Here is a 20,657-nt window from a genome sequence, read left to right as displayed (position 1 = left end):
ACTTTTCTACCACCTAACTATGTTATACTAAAGATTATTATTTAACATAAATATAAATGCTTGGAAGGGTGTCTGGCTCAGAGTATTTCCTTACTATTAATAATCATTCTTTAATGATAATTACTAGTATTGTTATAAATTCACATGGAAGGAAGACCCTATGAGCATTTTAAAAATCATCCATATTTCATGTTTCATGTCAGAGCATTAATTTTGCACAAAATCCCATAGGCTGTATTAAACAGGAAATTTTTTTATTCAGAGCTCATCCCCCTAAAGATGAATAATGGGAAGAAACCCTACGCATTTGTTGAATGCTGAGTGTGTAGCTGTTGAAAAATTACAAAATGGCTTGAAGAAATTTTCTTACAGTAATTTCTGTAATATCAGTGACAGACAATTCACATTCTCTACAATTCATGGAAATTAAGAGATTTCAGTTGGGTAGCCAAAAGAGAGGTGTTGACTTGGCAAAGTTTTCCTCAGGTATTTGAAAAATTTCACATTTACATGAACGGTACAATGGTATAATGAAGGTTTGTTTGCCTTCCACCTAGATTCAGTGTATTGCCACTCTCTCTCCATCTAAGAATGTATATATATTCACAGCTATCATATTTATAACGTATTGAACATATATACATGTTGTATACAATAGTATATCATAGTGCTGTGCTTTTTGAGTAAATGTTTCAGGTATCACCTCACCTCTAAAAAAAAAAATCAACATACAACTCAAAAATACAACTCCTAGATTTAAAGATTAGCTTCTACATGACTATTAGGCCATTGTCACCTAAAAGACATTAATACTAGACCTATAATGTTCTATAATCAGTCCATTTACAGATTTCTCCAATTATTTAAGAAATGTCTTTCAAAAGTGTTTGCTTTTTCTAAAAGCTCAAAACAAACTAAGGTCATATATTTTATGATTCTGGCAATTGAGTCTGTTTTGGTCAAGAACTTATCATCCACCTATTTTGTGGGTCAAACTCTTTGAAGACTCAAGAGAAATAACCCATATAATGTTGCCCGTTCTAGATTTGTGCTAATTTTTCTTCAGATAGGCTTAACTTGTTTCTCTAACCTTTGCATTTACTGTTAATGTTATGTGTAGAGGCTTGATTGCTGCTAAGTCCCTTCAGTCGTGTCCGACTCTGTGCAACCCCGTAGATGGCAGCCCACCAGACTCCGCCGTCCCTGGGATTCTCCAGGCAAGAACACTGGAGTGGGTTGCCATTTCCTTCTCCAATGCATGCAAGTGAAAAGTGAAAGTGAAGTCTCTCAGTCGTGTCTGACTCTTTGAGACCCCATAGACTGCAGCCTACCAGGCTCCTCCGTCCATGGGATTTTCCAGGCAAGAGTACTGGAGTGAGGAGCCATTGCCTTCTCCAGAGGCTTGATTAGGTATCAGATTAAACATTTTTGACAAGATAACTTCATAGACAATATTGTGTACTATTTTGTCAAATAACAGGGGGCACATAAGTGAAGCTATCTTTAATCTCCTGATTCATGTATTGACCACCAGCTCTCTCCATTGCATCAGTACTTTTTCCTTTTTTTGCAGTTAAGAAGTAGTAATCCAAAAAGTCACATCAGCACTCCACTTGGAAATTTAAACAGTCTTGTATTTTAAACAAATTAAGACCAAAAAACTCTTTATTTACTCATATATTTACCTTTTCACATGATCTTCATTCCTTCCCAATGATCTAAATTTCCATTATCAATTCCTTTCAGCTTGAAGAACTTAACTTCTTGGGAGTACATGTCTGCTAATGACAAATTTTCATTGATTCTTTTACTGAAATGCCTTTGTTCTTTATGGATTCTTTTCTTTGCTACTGAATCCTGGGTCTTGTTGTATATTTTTCTGCTTCATTTCTGAGGACAAGTCATTTTTGTCTTCATGCTTCCAAGATTTTCTCATTACCTTCAGTTTTCAGCTGTTTATTTGCCTCAGTACAGTTTTCTTTGTGTTAATCCTTTTTGGATTAACAGGGTTGATTGATTTCCTTTAGGATTGAGTGGCTTGATCTCGTTGTCCAAGAGATTCTCAAGAGTCTTCTCCAGTACCAAAGTTCAAAAGCATCAATTCTTTGGCACATAGTCTTCTTTATGGTCCAACTTTCACATCCATATATGACTACTGGAAAAACCACAGCTTGAACTATACGGACCTTTGTTGGCAAAGTGTATATGAATCATCACCTATTAATTCTGTTTCTCTGGAGAACCCAGACTAACGCACACAAAAAAGAAAAAATCTCAGCTGTGATGGAGCTCAGCAATTATGCCATCCACTGAAGGTAACCTATGGAAGTTGTTTGAAGGAACTCTTAGGGGAGGGGATCCAGCCAAATGATACTTAAATCACAACTAAGCTTTCAGGGAAAGGGAAATGAAGTGCGCATCCAGGAGTGATGCTCCCGCACCTCTGACCTTCCAGTTCCTCTCAAAGTCTCCAAGCACTTTCCCTTCTTGGTGTTGGTTTGCAAACTCAGGAGTTTCCAGGTAAAATTCAAAACTGACCCATGTACATGGAGGGCAACAGAATAGGCAGACCACTCCAGATTGTAGGTGGCAGTGTAGATAAGCAAGGGAACTTATGTAGGAGGTTTATCTTGGGCAACTGCAAGCTGTCTACAGAGAAGCCTTAACTGAGTTCAGTCACACTTACTGTCCAGATGGTCTCCACAACACATTAATATCTCAAGACTGCATCCTTGAAATGGCTCCTAGTATGAGAACATTGAGAAGACTGCACATTCCAAGGAAGGGGGTAGGGAGGAGTCTCCAATTGCCAGGGTCCAGCTTTCAGGTCAACCAGTGGTCACGTCCTTTTGATGACCTCTTCCAATAGCCTCCATCTTTTAAAAGGCTGTCAGTGGGACCCTGCACAGCCTTTTGTTGAGCACCTCTCAGTCCAGCACTAAGGTCCAAATAATACTAACCTGGAGGAGTTCCATGTTGTGAGACAACCCCACAAAGTAAGAACATCTATTTATCTGCCCATACCTTTTATTTCTTTGTCAAATTGTGCTTACATGGTGGGGGTCACATTTTCAGGAAGTCTGTATGAAGGAAAATTTCTTTACTTTGGTATTACAAAGCATCTTAACATACAGAATTTTGACACGTTTTCTCCCTTTTTCTTTAATTTTCTCCACAACTATTCATGGACTGCGTGTTGCAGCCCATGGGGTCACAAAGAGTCGGACATGACTGAATGACTGAACTGAACTGATTCATAAACAGACATATCAGTGACAATCATTCTGCCACAAGTCATCATAAGACTCAATTTGTTGTTTAGTCATTAAGTTGTGTCTAACTCTTTTGCGACCCCATGGGCTGTAGCCAGCCATGCTCCCCTGTCCATGGGATTTCCCAGGTAAGAAAACTGGAGTGGGTAGCCATTCCCTTCTCAGGGGGCCTATCACCCCAGGGACTGAAACCACATCTCTTGCATTGGCAGGCAGATTCTTTACCACAGAGCCACCAAGGAAGATTCAATTTAAACCATATTAATACATGATAATTTACTATTTTTAAAAGAAATAGATGTAAATTTATAAATTCATATGGCAACTATGAGTGTGGTTATAGGAAAGGTTTATATTTTTCTGTTGGCTGACATCATGGAGATATATTATCTTTGAAATGATTAACTATTGCTCAGCCACCCCCATAAGGTAATACAGGGAAGCCACCTATGTTGTTGCTTATTTAACTTATATGCAGAGTACATCATGAGAAACGCTGGCTGCAAGAAGCACAAGCTGGAATCAAGATTGCCGGGAGAAATATCAATAACCTCAGATATGCAGATGACACCACCCTTATGGCAGAAAGTGAAGAGGAACTAAAAAGCCTCTTGATGAAAGTGAAAGAGGAGAGTGGAAAAGTTGGCTTAAAACTCAACATTCAAAAAAGGATGAGATGGCTGGATGGCATCACCGACTCGATGCACATGAGTTTGGGTGAACTCCGGGAGTTGGTGATGGACAGGGAGGCCTGGCGTGCTGCGATTCATGGGGTTGCAAAGAGTCAGACATGACTAAGCAAATGAACTGACTGACCTATGCTGTTATGAGCCTGGTAGCTTATACTGTTTTCCCACAATTCTTCCTTTACCATCTGCCTTTGGCATGGCTCATCCCTGCCTCTGTTAATGTTGGGCTTGTCCACTTGACTTGTCTAATCAATAGAATGTGAACTGATCAGGATGGGTGTACAGACTTTAAAGATGCTTTGGCTCAGCATTTTGTGCTTCTGCCATGGACCGTGAAAAGAACATGCCCAAGAATCTGCTGGCCAAAATGAGACATCAGAAACAGAAGAGGAGAATAACCTTTGTGAGTTATTTAACCATGTGAGTTATTTAAAAAATCACCCCCTTCTAAGAAAGCAACTGGAGGTTTTCCACCTGCGGAGCGAGCAGAGAACTAGAAACTCAATATAGGAGAAAAGTGAAACAGATCTCTAATGTGATGGTGGTGGAGATCACAATATCTCTCATGTCAGGCACAAAGGGCAACCAGCCCAGAATGGATCATATTATATGACTCAATATACTTCCTCATTGCTTCAGTCATTTTGGTTCTTTTAATTTCTGATGAGTGTATCCTAACTGTGTTAAACAACTAAAACTCATGGATCATACTGGGAGCTAGAGATGCAAAGACAAAGCTGATTCCATCATAGCCATCAACCAGCTCCCTGTCTAGTGGAGGATAAATGCACACACGATGGGCTAGGTGTTAAATCCTGTCCTAGAAATTGTGCAGATACTTTGTGAAACTGTACACACCTAATGCATCCAATGATGTATGAGCAAGGAGCGAAGAGATAATGAAAAATTCAAATAGCCAACAGACAATCAGAAAACTGGACATGTGAACCACAATCATTACAATCAGGTACCACTATATATCTACCACAGTAGCAAAATATGTACATATATTTTTAAACTGATGATGCCACATATTGTCAAGGATACAAACACACACTGCTGTTGGGCATGCCAGCTGGTATATTTGTTTGGAAATCTATTAATACATAGGAGAACTAAACCTATTAAAGCTGAACATGGATATACCCATAAACAAATTCAAGCAATTCTATCTCCCAGTATACACAGAAAGAAATGTGTATACTTTGAAAGACATGGCTAATTATAACAGTCCTATAAGGCATTCTGACTTCCCAACACAGTATCTTCCAGAACACATACTGGAAGATTTTCAACTAAGGACTATGTTGGAATGCTCTTTTTATGTGGATCTTGGCTGGTACTATGAAGATTTCTTAAAGGAACTGTGCTGGATATTCAGTGAAATTGTTGTGTCCGTAAGTAGAAAGTCAAAGACAAGAAAATCAACAGATTAAACTAGAAAAATGATTAAGGACCTCAATTCAAAACAAAACAACCCAGTACAGTCATGCAATTTTAAAGAACAGGTAATCACAATACAAAAATGAAAAATATATTCTAAAAGAAAATCATCATATAGTCTCACTCACAAGATGTAAAAATTCTAAATAAAATAGTAGTAAGTGAAATCAAGTAGTGCATCCAACACACACACACACACACACACACACACCAACGGCTAACCTGAGTATACCTAGAAACAGGAAGAAGTCAAAGAGTCTGTCAGTATAATTATCACAGTATAACAATTAAATACAACTGCAGGAAGAGATGATAAAATGGCATTTGATAAAACTCAGGAGACATGCCCACTTAGCCAAAACAAAGATATTTACTCATAAGTAAGAGAAAACATTAGAAGGCAACTGAGAGTACAATACTCTCATCCTGTCATAGCTAAACAATCAGACTTGGTGACTGAAATTTCCAACTTTATCATCTCCTTTAGTTATGGTTGCACCTCCCAATGCAGTTTCACACCCTCAAGATGTTAATAAGTCATGAGAATTGGTATTGCCATAGTGAAGTTTGAGATACGCCAACTTAAACACAGTTGAACAATTTTCTTCACTACTCTTTAGTCTTTTGATAAGCTGATAAGGTACTTTAAGTAGTTCCTTAAGAGGGTATTTTAGAAGATGCTGCTTCATAAGCTTCTTTAATCAGAGAATTAATTTCCTTTGTTCCTCAAGTACTATTAAGCACTGGTGGCTTCTGAGACCTACAATTTCAGAAATGGTAGGATAAGGTGCTATTGCCATATTGCCTCGTTAACATGCAAATATGGTACCCAGGAGGAGTAAAATACTAACTGGTGATGATATATTCTATTAAAACACTCAAAGTATTCTTTGTGTTACATATTATTATTACAATTATGTGGAATAATGCTGTCAACCACTAGACCATAAACGACTGAACAGAGATACCATGGATGGCCTATCTGCAAAAATGGACATAGAGGTGAGGTGCAGATGAAAACAATGACCAAGATGAACCACAGACATTTGTCAGTCCAGTTCTGATGTAACTGATTTTTTGGAAATCAGTCATTTTTAAAGGGTCAAATTCTGAGTATATAAGCATTCTTTTATTTCATCATAACTAATATACTTTCATGCTGGCACTAAATCATAACAGCTACCCAGATGAAAATGAAAAGTCACCAATTTTGAGATGCATTCTGATTTATAAATATTAAATTCTTCTTAGAACTAAGTCATTGTATGTAATTTCCTACTCTAAGTCACACAAATCTAAGGTGAACGATCGGAATGAATTAAACTTATACTGATTCTTTTTTTTTTTTTTTTTGTCAGTTAGCCTATATTTCCATTTAAACCAGAAAATCTGGGGCTTGGATATTCCATAAAAATTATTTTCTATTGTGCAATCTTACATCTGGATTCTGCTTACTGGTATTTTAATTAAAAATTTTGCATTTACCTGGGTCAGGAAGTTCCCCTGGAGGAGGGCATGGCAACCCATTCTAGTATTCTTGCCTGGAGAATCTCCATGGACAGAGGAGCCTGTCGGGCTGCAGCCCACGAGCTCACAGAGTTGGATATGACTGAAGCAACTGAACAGGCATGCACGCAAATTCAATTAATCTAGCTTTTGCTTTTTAGAGGCTATCTCCATTTAGTTTTGTTACTAGATATATGTTATCCAGATGAGATAGCAAAAAATTTGTTTTTCCTCTTGAAATTGATACCTAAGAAGATGACAATTTCCAACTATTGTTTCTAAAAAATAGATCTTGGAGTAATTTTTTTCAGTCTTTTCCTTTGCTTATTGATACAAATATGTTTAAATACATTGTGTTGCCTTAAATTAAAAAAAAAATCCATATCTCTAATTATATCTTTTCTTATTAATGATTCTACAATGTTGCCAACTTTCTTGACTTTTCCTTATTCAGATTTACCAAAGTCTGATGAAGTATTGTTATGCCCAGAGTCCGAGTCCCCAAAACTGACAGAATAAGATGTCCACAGCAATGCAAAAGCATAAAGGGGTTTATTGCTAGCTCGAGTTAGGGCCCAGGTCTCATCCAGCACAGTGGAATCCGACAAGAGCCCCGAGCTCTGAATCACATCTACTTTTATATAGACAGTTTTTTGTTTCTGTAACAGCATAGCTGATTGGTTAAACCGTATGCGTGTGCGGGACTTTTAAACCTCGCATCCCTATCTGGATTGGCTCGGGTCTGGCGCGGGCCAGGGGGCTACGGGGATTTTTCTGATTGGTCTAGCTACACTGCCTGTGGGAGTTCCCAGTGCTTCAGCTTTCCTCGAGACTAAACCTCAGGCCTAGCCTGCCCCTTAGAGCCTGTCCTGGCTCCAGTTTGGTCCTAACAGTATATACATCATACATATCTTATGAAGTATTAAGTATTCTGCTACTCTAATCATTGTCCGAGGAGTGAAGAATTTCTTATTCTAATTAAGTTATTTTGTAACTTGTCTCCTGTTTTAAAGTATGAATGTTGTCTCTCAACTTATAAAGGACAAAGTTTTCATTTTTAATTTCCAATCATTCGTTGACTGATACTTTTGTAAAATATAATGATAATGTTATGGCAATATCAAATTTCTATAAAAGTTTCCAAAAATTTACTCTCACTTTCTGCATTTATCTCATGATTGACAGGCAATGATTTTATAGACTGGCAGAACGTCTCTGGACAATAGCTGGAGTGGCACTTGTCTAAAGGCCTTCCTACAATTCTAATTCAAATGGCTTCTCATTAGGATGAATTCCCTGATGTATTTTAAGATGTTTACCATGATTACAAGTCTTCCCATACTCCTTAAATTCACAGGATTTCACAGCAGTATGAATTCTCTGATATGCAAGAACCAAACTAAATTTAAAATCTTCCCATATCCCTTTAAGAGTTTCTGATGAGCATAATTTTTCCAACACTTATGAGACTTTGTATTATGAATTAAAGATCTTTACACATTTCCTACATTTAAATGGCTTCACATTAGTATAGATGTTCAAAATCATACAGAAGTTGAAAGGCCTTTTCATAGTCCTCATTTTCAAAATATTCCTCACTAATATGAATTTTCTGATATCAGTTATCCATACACAGTTTAGGGTTTTGCACATTCCCTACATTCAAAAGGTTTCTCAAGAGTAAGACTTCTCACATTAAGTAAGTTGTCTATACACATACACAGACACATTCTTTCACATTTCTTCAGTCATAAAGTTTCACCAGCATCAGCTGCCCCATTTGAATAGGCTGTCCATATAAAGGCTTCCCCACACTCTTTATATTTGTAGCGTTTATCATTATTACATAATTCTTTCATGTTGAACATGCCTTATGCCACAAGTAAAGGTCTTCCCAAATTCCTTACATTGATAAGGTTTCTCACCAGTATGAAATCTCTGATGAACACTAAGTTGATAGTCATTATTGAAGACCTTCCCACAGTCTCTACATTCATAGTATTTCTCACCAGTATGAACTCGCTCATGTTTAACAAGGCTTGAACCCCAACTAAAGGCCTTCCCACATTCCTTACATTTAAAAGGTTTCTCACCAGTATGGATTTTCTGATGTTGAGTAAGGTGATAGCCACGACTAAAGGTCTTTCCACATTCTTTACATTCATAGGGTTTCTCACCAGTATGGATTCTCTCATGTTGAACCAGACTTGAGCCACAGTTAAAGGCCTTCCCACATGCCTTACATTTATAGGGTTTCTCACCAGTATGAAATATCTGATGTCGAGTAAGTTGATAGCCACTACCAAAGGTTTTTCCACATTCTTTACATTCATAAGATTTCTCACCAGAATGAACTCTCTCATGTTTAACAAGGCTTGAACCCCAACTGAAAGCCTTCCCACATTCCTTACATTCAAAAGGTTTCTCACCAGTATGGATTTTCTGATGTTGAGTAAGGTGATAGCCACGACTAAAGGCCTTTCCACATTCTTTACATTCATAGGGTTTCTCACCTGTATGGATTCTCTCATGTTGAACCAGACTAGAGCCACAATTAAAGGTCTTCCCACATTCCTTACATTCATAGGGTTTCTTGCCAGTATGAAATATCTGATGTCGAGTAAGTTGATAGCCCCAACAAAAAGCCCTTCCACAAATTTTACATACATAAGGTTTCTTACCAGTATGGATTTTATGGTGCTGAGTAAGTTGATAGCCACGACTGAAGGCCTTCCCACATTCTTTACATTTATAAGGTTTCTCACCTGTATGAATTATCTCATGTTTAGCAAGGCTTGAGCCCCAAAAAAAGGCCTTCCCACATTCTTTACATTCATAAGATTTCACACCAATATGAATTTTCTGATGTTGAGTAAGGTGATAGCCACGACTAAAGGCCTTCCCACATTCTTTACATTCATAGGGTTTCTCACCAGTATGAATTCTCTCATGTTTAACAAGGCTTGATCCCCAACTAAAGGTCTTCCCACATTCCTTACATTCATAAGGTTTCTCACCAGTATGAAATCTCTGATGCACAGTAAGTTGATAGGCACTTAAAAAGTCCTTCCCACATTCTTTACATTCAAAATGTTTTTTAGCCATATGAATTCTCTCATGTTGAACAAGTTTTGAGCCATGACTGTAAGCCTTCCCACATTCCTTACAAATGTAAGGTTTTTCTTGATTAGGAGTTCTTTGATGTGCAATAAGAGATTCATGCTTTTTGTAAGTGGGCATTTTTTCATAGCTGATTATCACTTGACTGAAGAATCTCTCTTGGTGTCCCTGGAGCCCCTTGAATCTGCTCTTATACTTCCAGTTATTTTTGAAAATGGATGCCTCGAGCTCAATGGTTTTACTTCTTTCCTTTATCTTCCACTGGGAAAAATTTATTTCAAAAATGTCCTTTTTTGAAAATGTATTTTTTGTCTCATATGTCGACTCCAAATCTGAAAGAAAACAAGAAAACCAAAACATTTTATTCCCTTTACCAGAAAAAAAAGTCCTTTATACTAGAAGTAAAGACACATTGAAAATAATACTCATAAGTAAACTGAATTAGGAGACTTAGTAAATTCCTAGGCACAAGCCTCTCTTCTGTTCCACAACAAATTCAGTTGTGACTTTTCAGCTCTTGTGATCTCATCATGTTCTTTTTTTTTTTTTGCCTTTAAAAAAAAATTTATTTCTTATTAAAGGATAATTGCTTTACAGAATTTTGTTGTTTTCTGTCATCATCATGTTCTGATCTGACAGTTTTCTGGAGGATTCCACAAAGGTCATTTTAACAAGTTCCTCATCATCTTCCTTTGTAAACAGTCTCTTAAACTAAAATGTGCCCTTCCACCAATCAAGTCACTAGGCAAAGAATATTAGGATCTGAATTCAGGGCTGCTAAGGTGAGTGGAATTTGTGGTTCAAGGTTTATCAAAGGAGAAGCCATGAAAAGGAGCCCCAGGAACCTATGCAGGGGTTCTCCCTTGGATCTGTAACCAAATGTTATGCATTCACAGGGTGCCTGGGGTATTGACTACAATCAGAGATTCTAGAAGTTGCACAGTGGAAGTCATCCCAGTTCAAATGGAAAGACCTCAGTGAACACTCCCAAGCATCTACTTTGAGGCCTCTCAAAGACCATATATTGAAAGTAAGAACCATACCCTGGAGCAATAGTTCTCAAACTCTCTGGTCTCAGTAGACTCTTATACTCTTCAATATTATGAATCCCTTGCTTGCACATGTGTAAGTGTATCTGCAATACAAGTATACAAATCTAGTGTTTTTGCCTATTGGTGATTGTATAATACCTTGCTAAGCTAATAAATGTTGGATGAGTACTGTGGAAATAATTGTGGGAAGCAATTTTAATCAACATTAATTGGGCACAGGCCTAAACTGCACTGACTATTGCTATTTTATTTAATAATTTCTTATTGTTTTGTATACAATAACATTTGGATGTGAAGACTGTGTGTATATCCAAAAGGAAGCCAGTATTTAAACTGACCAACCTAATATTACAATTACTTTGAGATAACCAAATGTAAACTAAAAGGAGTGCACTTATGTACAACTTAGCCTCAATAAGTAGTTCAACAAATATGAATTGAGCTTCCATTATAATTACTTGGTATTTGAATGTTTTTGTTTAAGGCTCAACAGTGACAGTAGATGAACAGAAGTTTAACTTCCTTTTAGCTGTTTTTTTAAAAAAAAGCACTGAGGACCCAAAAGAGCTTTTGTTTATGTAGGTTATATCTTTTGAAATTAACCATATTAGAAATTAAAACTGAGAAATTTAGTTATTAATTTATTTAAAAATGATAAATCATTATGAATTTTATGAAAAGTAACCATATTTGGAAGAAAAATTCCAAAACAAAAAATTAATGAATAACTTCTTAAAATATTTTGTAAGTCTCTTTAATATCTGGCTTAACAGAAGACAACTGGATTCTTTTGCATTCAAACTGGCAATGCTACTTTGGTTGAAGAAATAGCACTGAAGAAAACAGCATATGAAGAAAATCCAGCCTCTAACAGATACGTAATTATAAAATAGCAGAATATTCTATGAGCTTGTTTAAGTAATAGTGGATGCTATTCTTTGATACAGTAAAACATGAGAAGTGATGGTTTCTTAAAAGGTTAGTTCCAAGGTGGGGTATGCAACCATACTCATGAATTTTTCATATTATGTTACAGAATCCATTGCACTTTGGATGATTTTTTTTTACCCATGCATAATTCTGTAATATCATGCACTGGTCATTTGAAAAATACTGGTTCACTGAATTCTGCAGATATTTGAAATGCTGACGTATTTTATTACATAATATCAAAGAAAACCATAAGTTAAAAATATATCTACCTCATCAGAAAAATATTTACTGGGAAGCTGTAAACTCAAAATAATGGATATAAGCTTCACACAATTCTAATATTTATTTGAAAGTTTAAATTTTATCATTGGCAATAAATACTCTCAGTTGTTCTTAAAGTGACATGCTCATTTAGAAGAAAATGTTTTCCAACTACTCAAGGCTTCAACCATAGTCTGCCTGTCAGTCATTCTTTCAAGGAAAAAAAAAGGGGGGTGTTCCATGAAAAAAGCAGCTAGTTTAACTCATAATTCAAACATTGACACAGGCAATTTCCTGCAAGGTAACCACTTCACTTCAGTATACAGCAGAAGAGCTTAACGAAGATTTTCTGTCTCATCACACAGAATATTTTCAAAACGCATCCTCAAGGATCAGGATTTAATAAAATGAGGCCCAGAGCAGGATCTGAAGGTCAGCCAGCATGAGGACGGTCACAACATAAAAGGGTTGTCTAATGTCAGGAGTCAGAATGCAAGCAAGGTAAGGACAAGTGTTCATGTGCCAAGTGACTTGGTTGTCAGCCCAAGGGGGTAAGAAAGGCAATCACACGATCAAGGTGGTGGTGGCAGTGGTAACAGAAGACTGGTTAGTCACAGAGAGTTTGATCAAATAAATACAGTCATCCCTTGGTAGTATCTTGGGGGATTGGTTCCAGAATCCACCTCAGGTACCCAAGGATGCAAAGTCCCATAGTTGGCCTTCCTTTTCCATGGATGTAGAAGCTGTGGAAACAGAGAGTCTACTGTATATTTCTTGAAAAAAATCTGCATATATGTGGACCTGCATGGTTCAAACCCATGTTGTTCAAGGGTCAACTATAAATACATTAAGAATAATGGAACCCAGGTTTTTCATTGTCAGAAAAGGGAGTTAGAAATGGAAGGTGAATAAGCTGAAATAAAACCTGTAGTGTTGAAAAGGAACTGGAGACATCTGTGTGAACTCATGAGATAGATGTAAATGTGTGTACATATATGCATGCATGCATGCATATAAACATATTCTCTCCCTACTCAGTTCACTGAGAGGGCCTAGGGACAGCCATTCCCCAGCAGCAATGAGCAAATCTAGCACTCAGATTCTGGCTTCTAAATACCATAGTCAACTAAAAGGAACCAGGGCACCTTGAAGAAAAGGCTGACTTTAGGGCTGGAACATGGAGTTATGTCAGAAAATAAGGAGGTGCTCTAAGTGTGGTGGAGACATGCCAAAGGACACAGAAGCTACTATTTAGAGGGTTCCCATGGATCACATCTGGGACCAGCTCATATATTTTGAGCTTCAAAATAAATAATGGGAAGAACAAATTACAACCTGCTGACTAGAAATCCAACATATGAATAAACTGAAAGTTTGAAGAGGAATACAACATTTAATAGCCTCAAAGTTCCTCCTCATAAAAGCCTCATTAAAGGGATTAATTTCCAAAATATACAAACAGCTCATACAACTCAATATCAATAAACACAAACAACCCAATCAAAAAATGGGCACAAGATCTAAATAAACATTTCTCCAAAGAACACATACTGTTAGCCAACAAGCACATAAAAAAATGCTCTACATCACTAATTACTACAGAAATGCACAACAAAACTGCACTGAGGCACCCCTTCATACCAGTCAGAATGGCCATCATGAAAGTCTCTAAGTAACAAATGCTGGAGATACTGTGGAGAAAAGGGAACCCGCATATACTGTTGGTGGGAATGTAAAATGTACAGTCACTATGGAGAACAAAAACAGAGGTTCCTTAAAAAAATAGAAATAGAGCAATTATTATTATTCATTAATCCCACTCCTAGGCATACATATTGAAAAGACAAAAAACTCTAATTCAAAAAGATACATGTACCCCATGTTCATAGCAGCATTATTTATAATAGCCAAGACATGGAAACAACCCAAATGCCCCATCAACAGACAACTGGTTTAAGAGAATATGATATATATACACACAATGGAATATTACTCAGCCATAAAAAGGAATGAAATATTGCCATTTGTAGCAACATGGATGGCTCTAGAGAATATCATACTAAGTGAAGTAAGTCAAACAGAGGAAGACAAATATTATATGACATCACTTATATGTGGAATCTAAGAAATAATACAAATGAATCTATATACAAAACAGAAACAGACTCAGAGACATAGAAAAGAAACTTATGGTTACCAAAGGGAAAAGTCAGGGGAGGAAGAAATTAAGAGTATGGGATTAACAAAACTACTATACACAGAACAGAAAAACAATAAGCTTTTACTGTATAGCACAGGGAACTACAGTCAATATCTTGTAATAACCTATAATGGGATACAATCTGAAATATATATACATTCACATATGTATGTATAACTGAATCACTTTGCTATATACTTGAAACATAATATTGTAAATTTTTATTCAAGAAATAAGGAATGTAAATCAAGAAAAGATGAATGAATTCAGACCGAAACTAAACAATCCAAATTCCTAAGAAAACTACAACTGTATATTATCAAACCTGTGCTTATCTCCGGGACCAGCACACACTCCTTTACTAACTCTACCCTTCTTAGAGAGTTCTTCCAATAAAGTTCCTTACCACCTTCAGGGCCTTTGCCCTTCAGTTCATTGTGACTGAAATGTTCCTCCCCCAGGTATTCATATAACCTGATCCTAGACATCACATTTCTATTCAAAAATGCTTTCCCTGACCCCCTTGTCTGAATTAGCTGTATCAGTTTAGTTCAGTTCAGTTGTTCAGTCGTGTCCAACTCTTTGCAACCCCATGAACTGCAGCACGCCAGGCCTCCCTGTCCATCACCAACTCCCAGAGTTCACTCAAACTCACGTCCATCAAGTCGGTGATGCCATCCAGCCATCTCATCCTCGGTCGTCCCCTTCTCCTCCTGCCCCCAATCCTTCCCAGCATCAGAGTCATTTCCAATGAGTCAGCTCTTCGCATGAGGTGGCCAAAGTACTGGAGTTTCAGCTTTAGCATCATTCCTTCCAAAGAACACCCAGGACTGATCTCTTTTAGAATGGACTGGTTGGATCTCCTTGCAGTCCAAGGGACTCTCAAGAGTCTTCTCCAACATCACAGTTCCCATCATTTTCTGTTCTCTTATGCTGCCTGCCTCTCATGAATAACATGTTTCATTACATGATACTATTTATCTATTTATTTACTTATTTATGTTTCTCCCCAATGACGCAAAGTACACAAGAATGAGCAAGTTTTATCAATCTTGTTCCTGATGGTATTAGTAGTGCCCAGTATGCAGCCTGGCTAGGAGTAGGAACTCCAAATAGGTGGTGAATTGATGAACGAGTATGTATATTCATTCACATACACAAATGCAAAACAGCTGGAAAATAGCTATATCCAACATGTAAGTAAAATGGTTCCAATGGGAACAAAAAAGAATTCCTCACTGAAATGGGAGGGAAATAGAAGAAGAGAAACAAGGAGTCTCAGAAATGAGATCAAGATGAAGTTCCTCTGGTAGCTCAAACTGAGATCTCTATTTTCTCCCAGGTGTCAGGCCTTCACTCCACAGGCCTTGGTCCTTCATAACGAACTTCCAAACACCATCCCAGCTGTTCCCTTTCTCCTCCTGTGTGACCTGTGAGGGTGTTCCCTGGGCTGATGGCTCCCTCCTGCCTTTGCCTTCCTGGGATCTAACTTCTTGCACCTCCTCACATCCCCAACAATTATCCAGGGCTCTTCTCCTTGCTCCAATAATGCTGCTATATATGGCTTAGAAATGGAGTGTCTGGTTGCAGGAAAAGAAATCTCAAATGGTGCAGAGATTTGTTTTTTGTTTTTTTTAATAATAAGTGCAAAACATTTGGTCTAATTTGCAATAAAGGTAAAAATGATATTGACAAAGACTCCAGAGAAGAGAGAAACAGTGGGAATGAAGAACATGAGATCATATAAAGTAGAAAAATGACCTTGTTTTAGGCTCATTCAGGTTCTGCCTCTTTTGAGCAAACAGAACACATAATGGTGGTTTTAAAACACAGATTCTAGAGCCAGACTTCTTAGGTGCAACTGTTGCTACTGTGTCCCCACCAGCTGTGTGACCTTGGGAGGTCATTTAAACTGTGTATGTGTCTCAGTAATCTCCTCTATAAAAAGGGTTAAAAATAGTACCTACCTCATGGGGATGTTATAAAAGTTAAAAACATTCATGTATTTGCTCTGCTTAGTACAGGGCCTGGTTTTTAGTAAGTATAATGTTAACTATTAATGTTATTATTGTTACTGTTGTTATTTTGCTAAGGTGAAAACAAGTTTTGTGAGACATTTCTAGGCTTTAACTCAGTGTAGGATTTAACTTAGTAAAGTGCAAAGTTCAGGTTGTAATTTTCAACTTCAAATATGTTGGAAGTAAAAGAACATGTTCACTTAGTATGCAATGAATTTCTGTTCATTCAGTCCACCACTCTATTAAAGTAGAGAGGTTCTTCTGAAAGCCACAGTGTATCAGGATTTTGTTTCTAGCTGCACTTCCCATATGTGGGTCAGAATATAACAAATGGGAGCAACTTTTTAAGGGGAATAAAAATCACCAGGGACCATAAGTAAATACAGATGCTGGAGTAGGACCTGACAAGCTGCAATTTCTAACAAACCCTGGAAGCAGCTTATCATAGGTGTTTGTGTAACACTTAAAAATAAAAAAGTTAAAACCCCACGTAAACCAAATCATGGCTTCTAATCACTGAGAGAACAATCCACATTATTCCCCGAAACCAACACCACAGCCTGTCACCTGGGCTCTTCCTGTCTCCCTCACTCACTTCTGGGTACTCTCTCTCTCAGTAACTCTGTTCTGGCCTTTCTATGGTCCCTCACATAAAAGAACCACATAGGCAACGGCACCCCACTCCAGTGCCCTTGCCTGGAAAATCCCATGGACGGAGGAGCCTGGTGGGCTGCAGTCCATGGGGTCACTAAGAGTCAGACATGACTGAGCGACTTCACTTTCACTTTTCACTCTCATGCATTGGGGAAGGAAATGGCAACCCACTCCAGTGTTCTTGCCTGGAGAATCCCAGGGATGGGGGAGCCTGGTGGGCTGCCATCTATGCGGTCGCACAGAGTTGGACACGACTGAAGTGACTCAGCATAGCATAGCATCACTAGCAAGGACAGAGATCACCTGTAGAAATGCTGACATTAAACACAGTCTGAAATGTGGTTTCTCTGACAGTAGTTATGAAATAAACATATGCCCCATAATACAAATCCAGCTCCTTGGTCATTGAAGAGAGGCCACTGCAGAAAAGGCCAGAGGGTTGAAGCTCCTGAGGGATGGGATGATCAAGGTGCTCAATGAACCCATTTCTAAGCCAATGAATACCAAAGCATTATTTTGAGAACATGAAGGAGAAATTCACCTGATTTCTTCAAAAACAGCCCTGTAATTCCCAGTGGAGAAAGCTGATGTTGCAGATAGAAAAGTAAATTATTTCAGGCAGATGAGCTTACCCAGTGAGACCAAGTTGCTGTAGTTCTCCAACATCACATCCACATACAAGTCCCTCTGAGCAGGGTTCAGGAATTCCCACTCCTCCTGAGAGAAGTCAATGGCCACATCCCCGAATGTCACCAAGCCCTAAAACCAAAAACCCACTCATTACTTGAGAAATTAAAGAAATTGAAAAAATATTTCCAAGAGGAAAAAAGAGAGGAGTATGAAGGATAACCTATAAGAAGAGAAAAATATAGCAACCAAGTCAGCTGAAAGCCTGTGAAACAGATGGGTAGGAAAAAGTAAGGAAATTAGTTTGATTAAAGCAGAGTGTCTACATGTTCAAGAAGAAACCTGTTATCGCAGAACTTCCTGTATACTGTGAGATAACTCAGCTGTCCAGATCTGTCTGATACGCATAAAATAACCCCAGTTTCTCTTCTATTAAATAAAAAGTGTGTTGGGGGAAGGGACAGGGATGTTTATGGGTGTGTATACATACATACAACCTGCTAGGTGCCCACTTCATAAATTCTTTATATATAGGAATTGCTACACCATCTCATCCCTTTTAAAAAATATGGAAAAAAAAAAAAACACTTTTCCCAAATGTACTATAAAATCTCTTTATTTTAGAAAAATGATTTCCATTAAATTAAGGATTACCATTAAACCTCAAGTGAATCATTTTGTTAGATTATATCATAGGCATTTTCCTTTTTATAACTTATATTAATTTTTTACTGATGTATAGTTGATTTATAATATTGTGCTAGTTTCAGGTATATAGCACAGGGCTTTCAGATTCTTTTCCCTTATAGATAATTATAAAATATTGAGTATAGTTCCCTGTGGTTAGCATTCTTTTCTTATTGTGATGAATTGGATACATAAAACATTTTTATTAGCTGCAGTTCAGTTCATCATACGAACGTACAAGATTAATAACTATTATACATTCAGAGTGAACAAAAGTTTTAAAGATTTTCTTAATTCCAGGAGTCTGTTATCATCCAGTATTTAAGAATTTGGATCCTCTTATGTGGTACCATCAACCATCCATCACTTAACACATTCCTTGTTCTCGAGTTGGAAGATACGGATAGAAGATCAGACATGACACAGATGTCACAACCTGGTCAATAACAAAATAGACTTTGACACTGGTGTTTATTGATAAAGGAATCCCTGGAAAGAACCACTCACTCCCCACTCTAATCCTGAAAGTTTACAAAACATGTGATCTCATACAAACTGAAGCTGAAACTAAGAAATCCTATATTCTAAGTTATCTTTCTGGAAAACTCAGGTTTATGTAGAAGTTCCAAGTTTTCCTGTGTGATCCAAAGGAACCCTCATCACTAACTCATCACACCACAGACTTGTCATGGGAATGAGAAACCCTAATAAAGGAAATGGGGCAGCCCTGGCTGAACAAAGATGGAAGTAATAACAAAAGGCAAGACCTAAGACAGCCTGATATGGATCTGTGCCAGTTAAATACCAAAGCTCTACCAGAGAATACAAAATTGAAACTCTTCCCATGGGTGAGCATTCAGCTGGCTAAGGGTAGAGCACCCTGACCCGCTTCTTTGATGGCTGCATATTAGCCTGAAAAAGGAAAACTATTGAGGGAACTTTATCCTTTTTTTTTTTCTAGATAGAACATGAATTAATTGGCATCTTGACTTGCAAAAGGAAAACTGTTGCTTTCCAAAGATCTGAAGTCTTCATTCTCCCCTCCTTCCTCCTCTTTATATGAATCCTCTTCGTGCCTTTGAAAGATGATGAACTCAACCTACTGTTGGTTTTCCTAGTATATAAATAAAAGCGAACTGATTGTTCAGTATATTTCTTTGTGTTATTCTTGGACAGATGCTCAAATATTTCCCTTAGAGGACTCCATCCCTTCACTACTCTTGATGGAAGACTGAGCCACAGGAGACATTGAGTCAAGTGGTTGATAAATACGATGGTGCTGACTGGAAATGGCACAGAGGGCAGACGCTGGGCTATTTGGCATCACCCTTTACTGGAACAGGATGAACTAAGAAGGAGGTTCAAGGAAGGGGTTCTGTTAAGTAGAAAGCTTTAGGGTAATTCAGGAAAAGATCCACATGACCTAAACATCACAACATGTCAAGGAGAAAGACCAACTTACGTCAGTCATGGTTCTACAATCCCAGGAACTAATTAGTGCTCCATAGGGTTCCTCTGGTAAAACACAGAGTCCAGAAAAGCCAGAGCTGCAGAAGGAAAAAGAAGCTTTAGTCTAGGTGTGCTGAAGTGAGCCTGTCCTGACTTAAACAACTGAATAAAAAGACATCAAAATAATAAGAATGATTAACTCTACGGGATATAATTTTTAACTTTCTTCTCTATACATTTCCTGGATTGGTGAATGTTTTCCAACAAACCTGTGTTAACTCTGTCATCAGAAAAATAAAAGTGAAAATGCTCAGTCGTGTCCAATTCTTTGGGACCCCATGGACCGTAGTCTGCCAGGCTCCTCTGTCCGTGGAATTCTCCAGGCACGAATACTGGAGTGGGTAGCTGTTCCATTCTCCAGGGGATCTTCCCAACCCAGGGATCAAACCTAGGTCTCCCACATTGCAGGCAGATTCTTTTCCACCTGAGCCACCAGGGAAGCCCAAGAATACTGGAGTGAGTAGCCTATCCCTTCTCCAGGAAGTTTCCTGACCCAGGAGTCAAACTGGGGTCTCCTGAATTGCAGATGAATTCTTTACCAGCTGAGCTACCAGGGAAGCCCAATCAGAAAAATAAAGATATTTGCAAATGTAAAAAATTGAGTGATAGGGAATTCAGTCATGAAGAAAACCGAACCAACAGGCCCAACACTGAAAATCAGTGGGTCTGAAACAAATGACATCTAC

The 20,657-nt window shown here is 37.9% G+C and overlaps 1 protein-coding gene across 1 annotated transcript; it reads right to left on the bottom strand.

The window, feature by feature from the left end:
- Window positions 1–8,164: 8,164 nt before the first annotated feature.
- ZNF283 (zinc finger protein 283) lies at window positions 8,165–19,933 on the bottom strand. The gene is made up of 5 exons (XM_052656800.1): window positions 19,925–19,933; window positions 17,781–17,907; window positions 10,134–10,362; window positions 8,969–9,965; window positions 8,165–8,242 (listed from the first exon to the last, which is right to left on the bottom strand). Exons 1-5 carry the CDS (start codon window positions 19,931–19,933, stop codon window positions 8,165–8,167), a joined length of 1,440 nt encoding a protein of 479 aa, XP_052512760.1.
- Window positions 19,934–20,657: the final 724 nt, after the last annotated feature.

This window comes from Budorcas taxicolor, chromosome 18, assembly GCF_023091745.1.
Source record: "Budorcas taxicolor isolate Tak-1 chromosome 18, Takin1.1, whole genome shotgun sequence".
Lineage (NCBI taxonomy): Eukaryota > Metazoa > Chordata > Mammalia > Artiodactyla > Bovidae > Budorcas > Budorcas taxicolor.
Note: the sequence above shows the minus strand (reverse complement) of the source record. Positions and strands in the feature narration are given on the sequence as shown.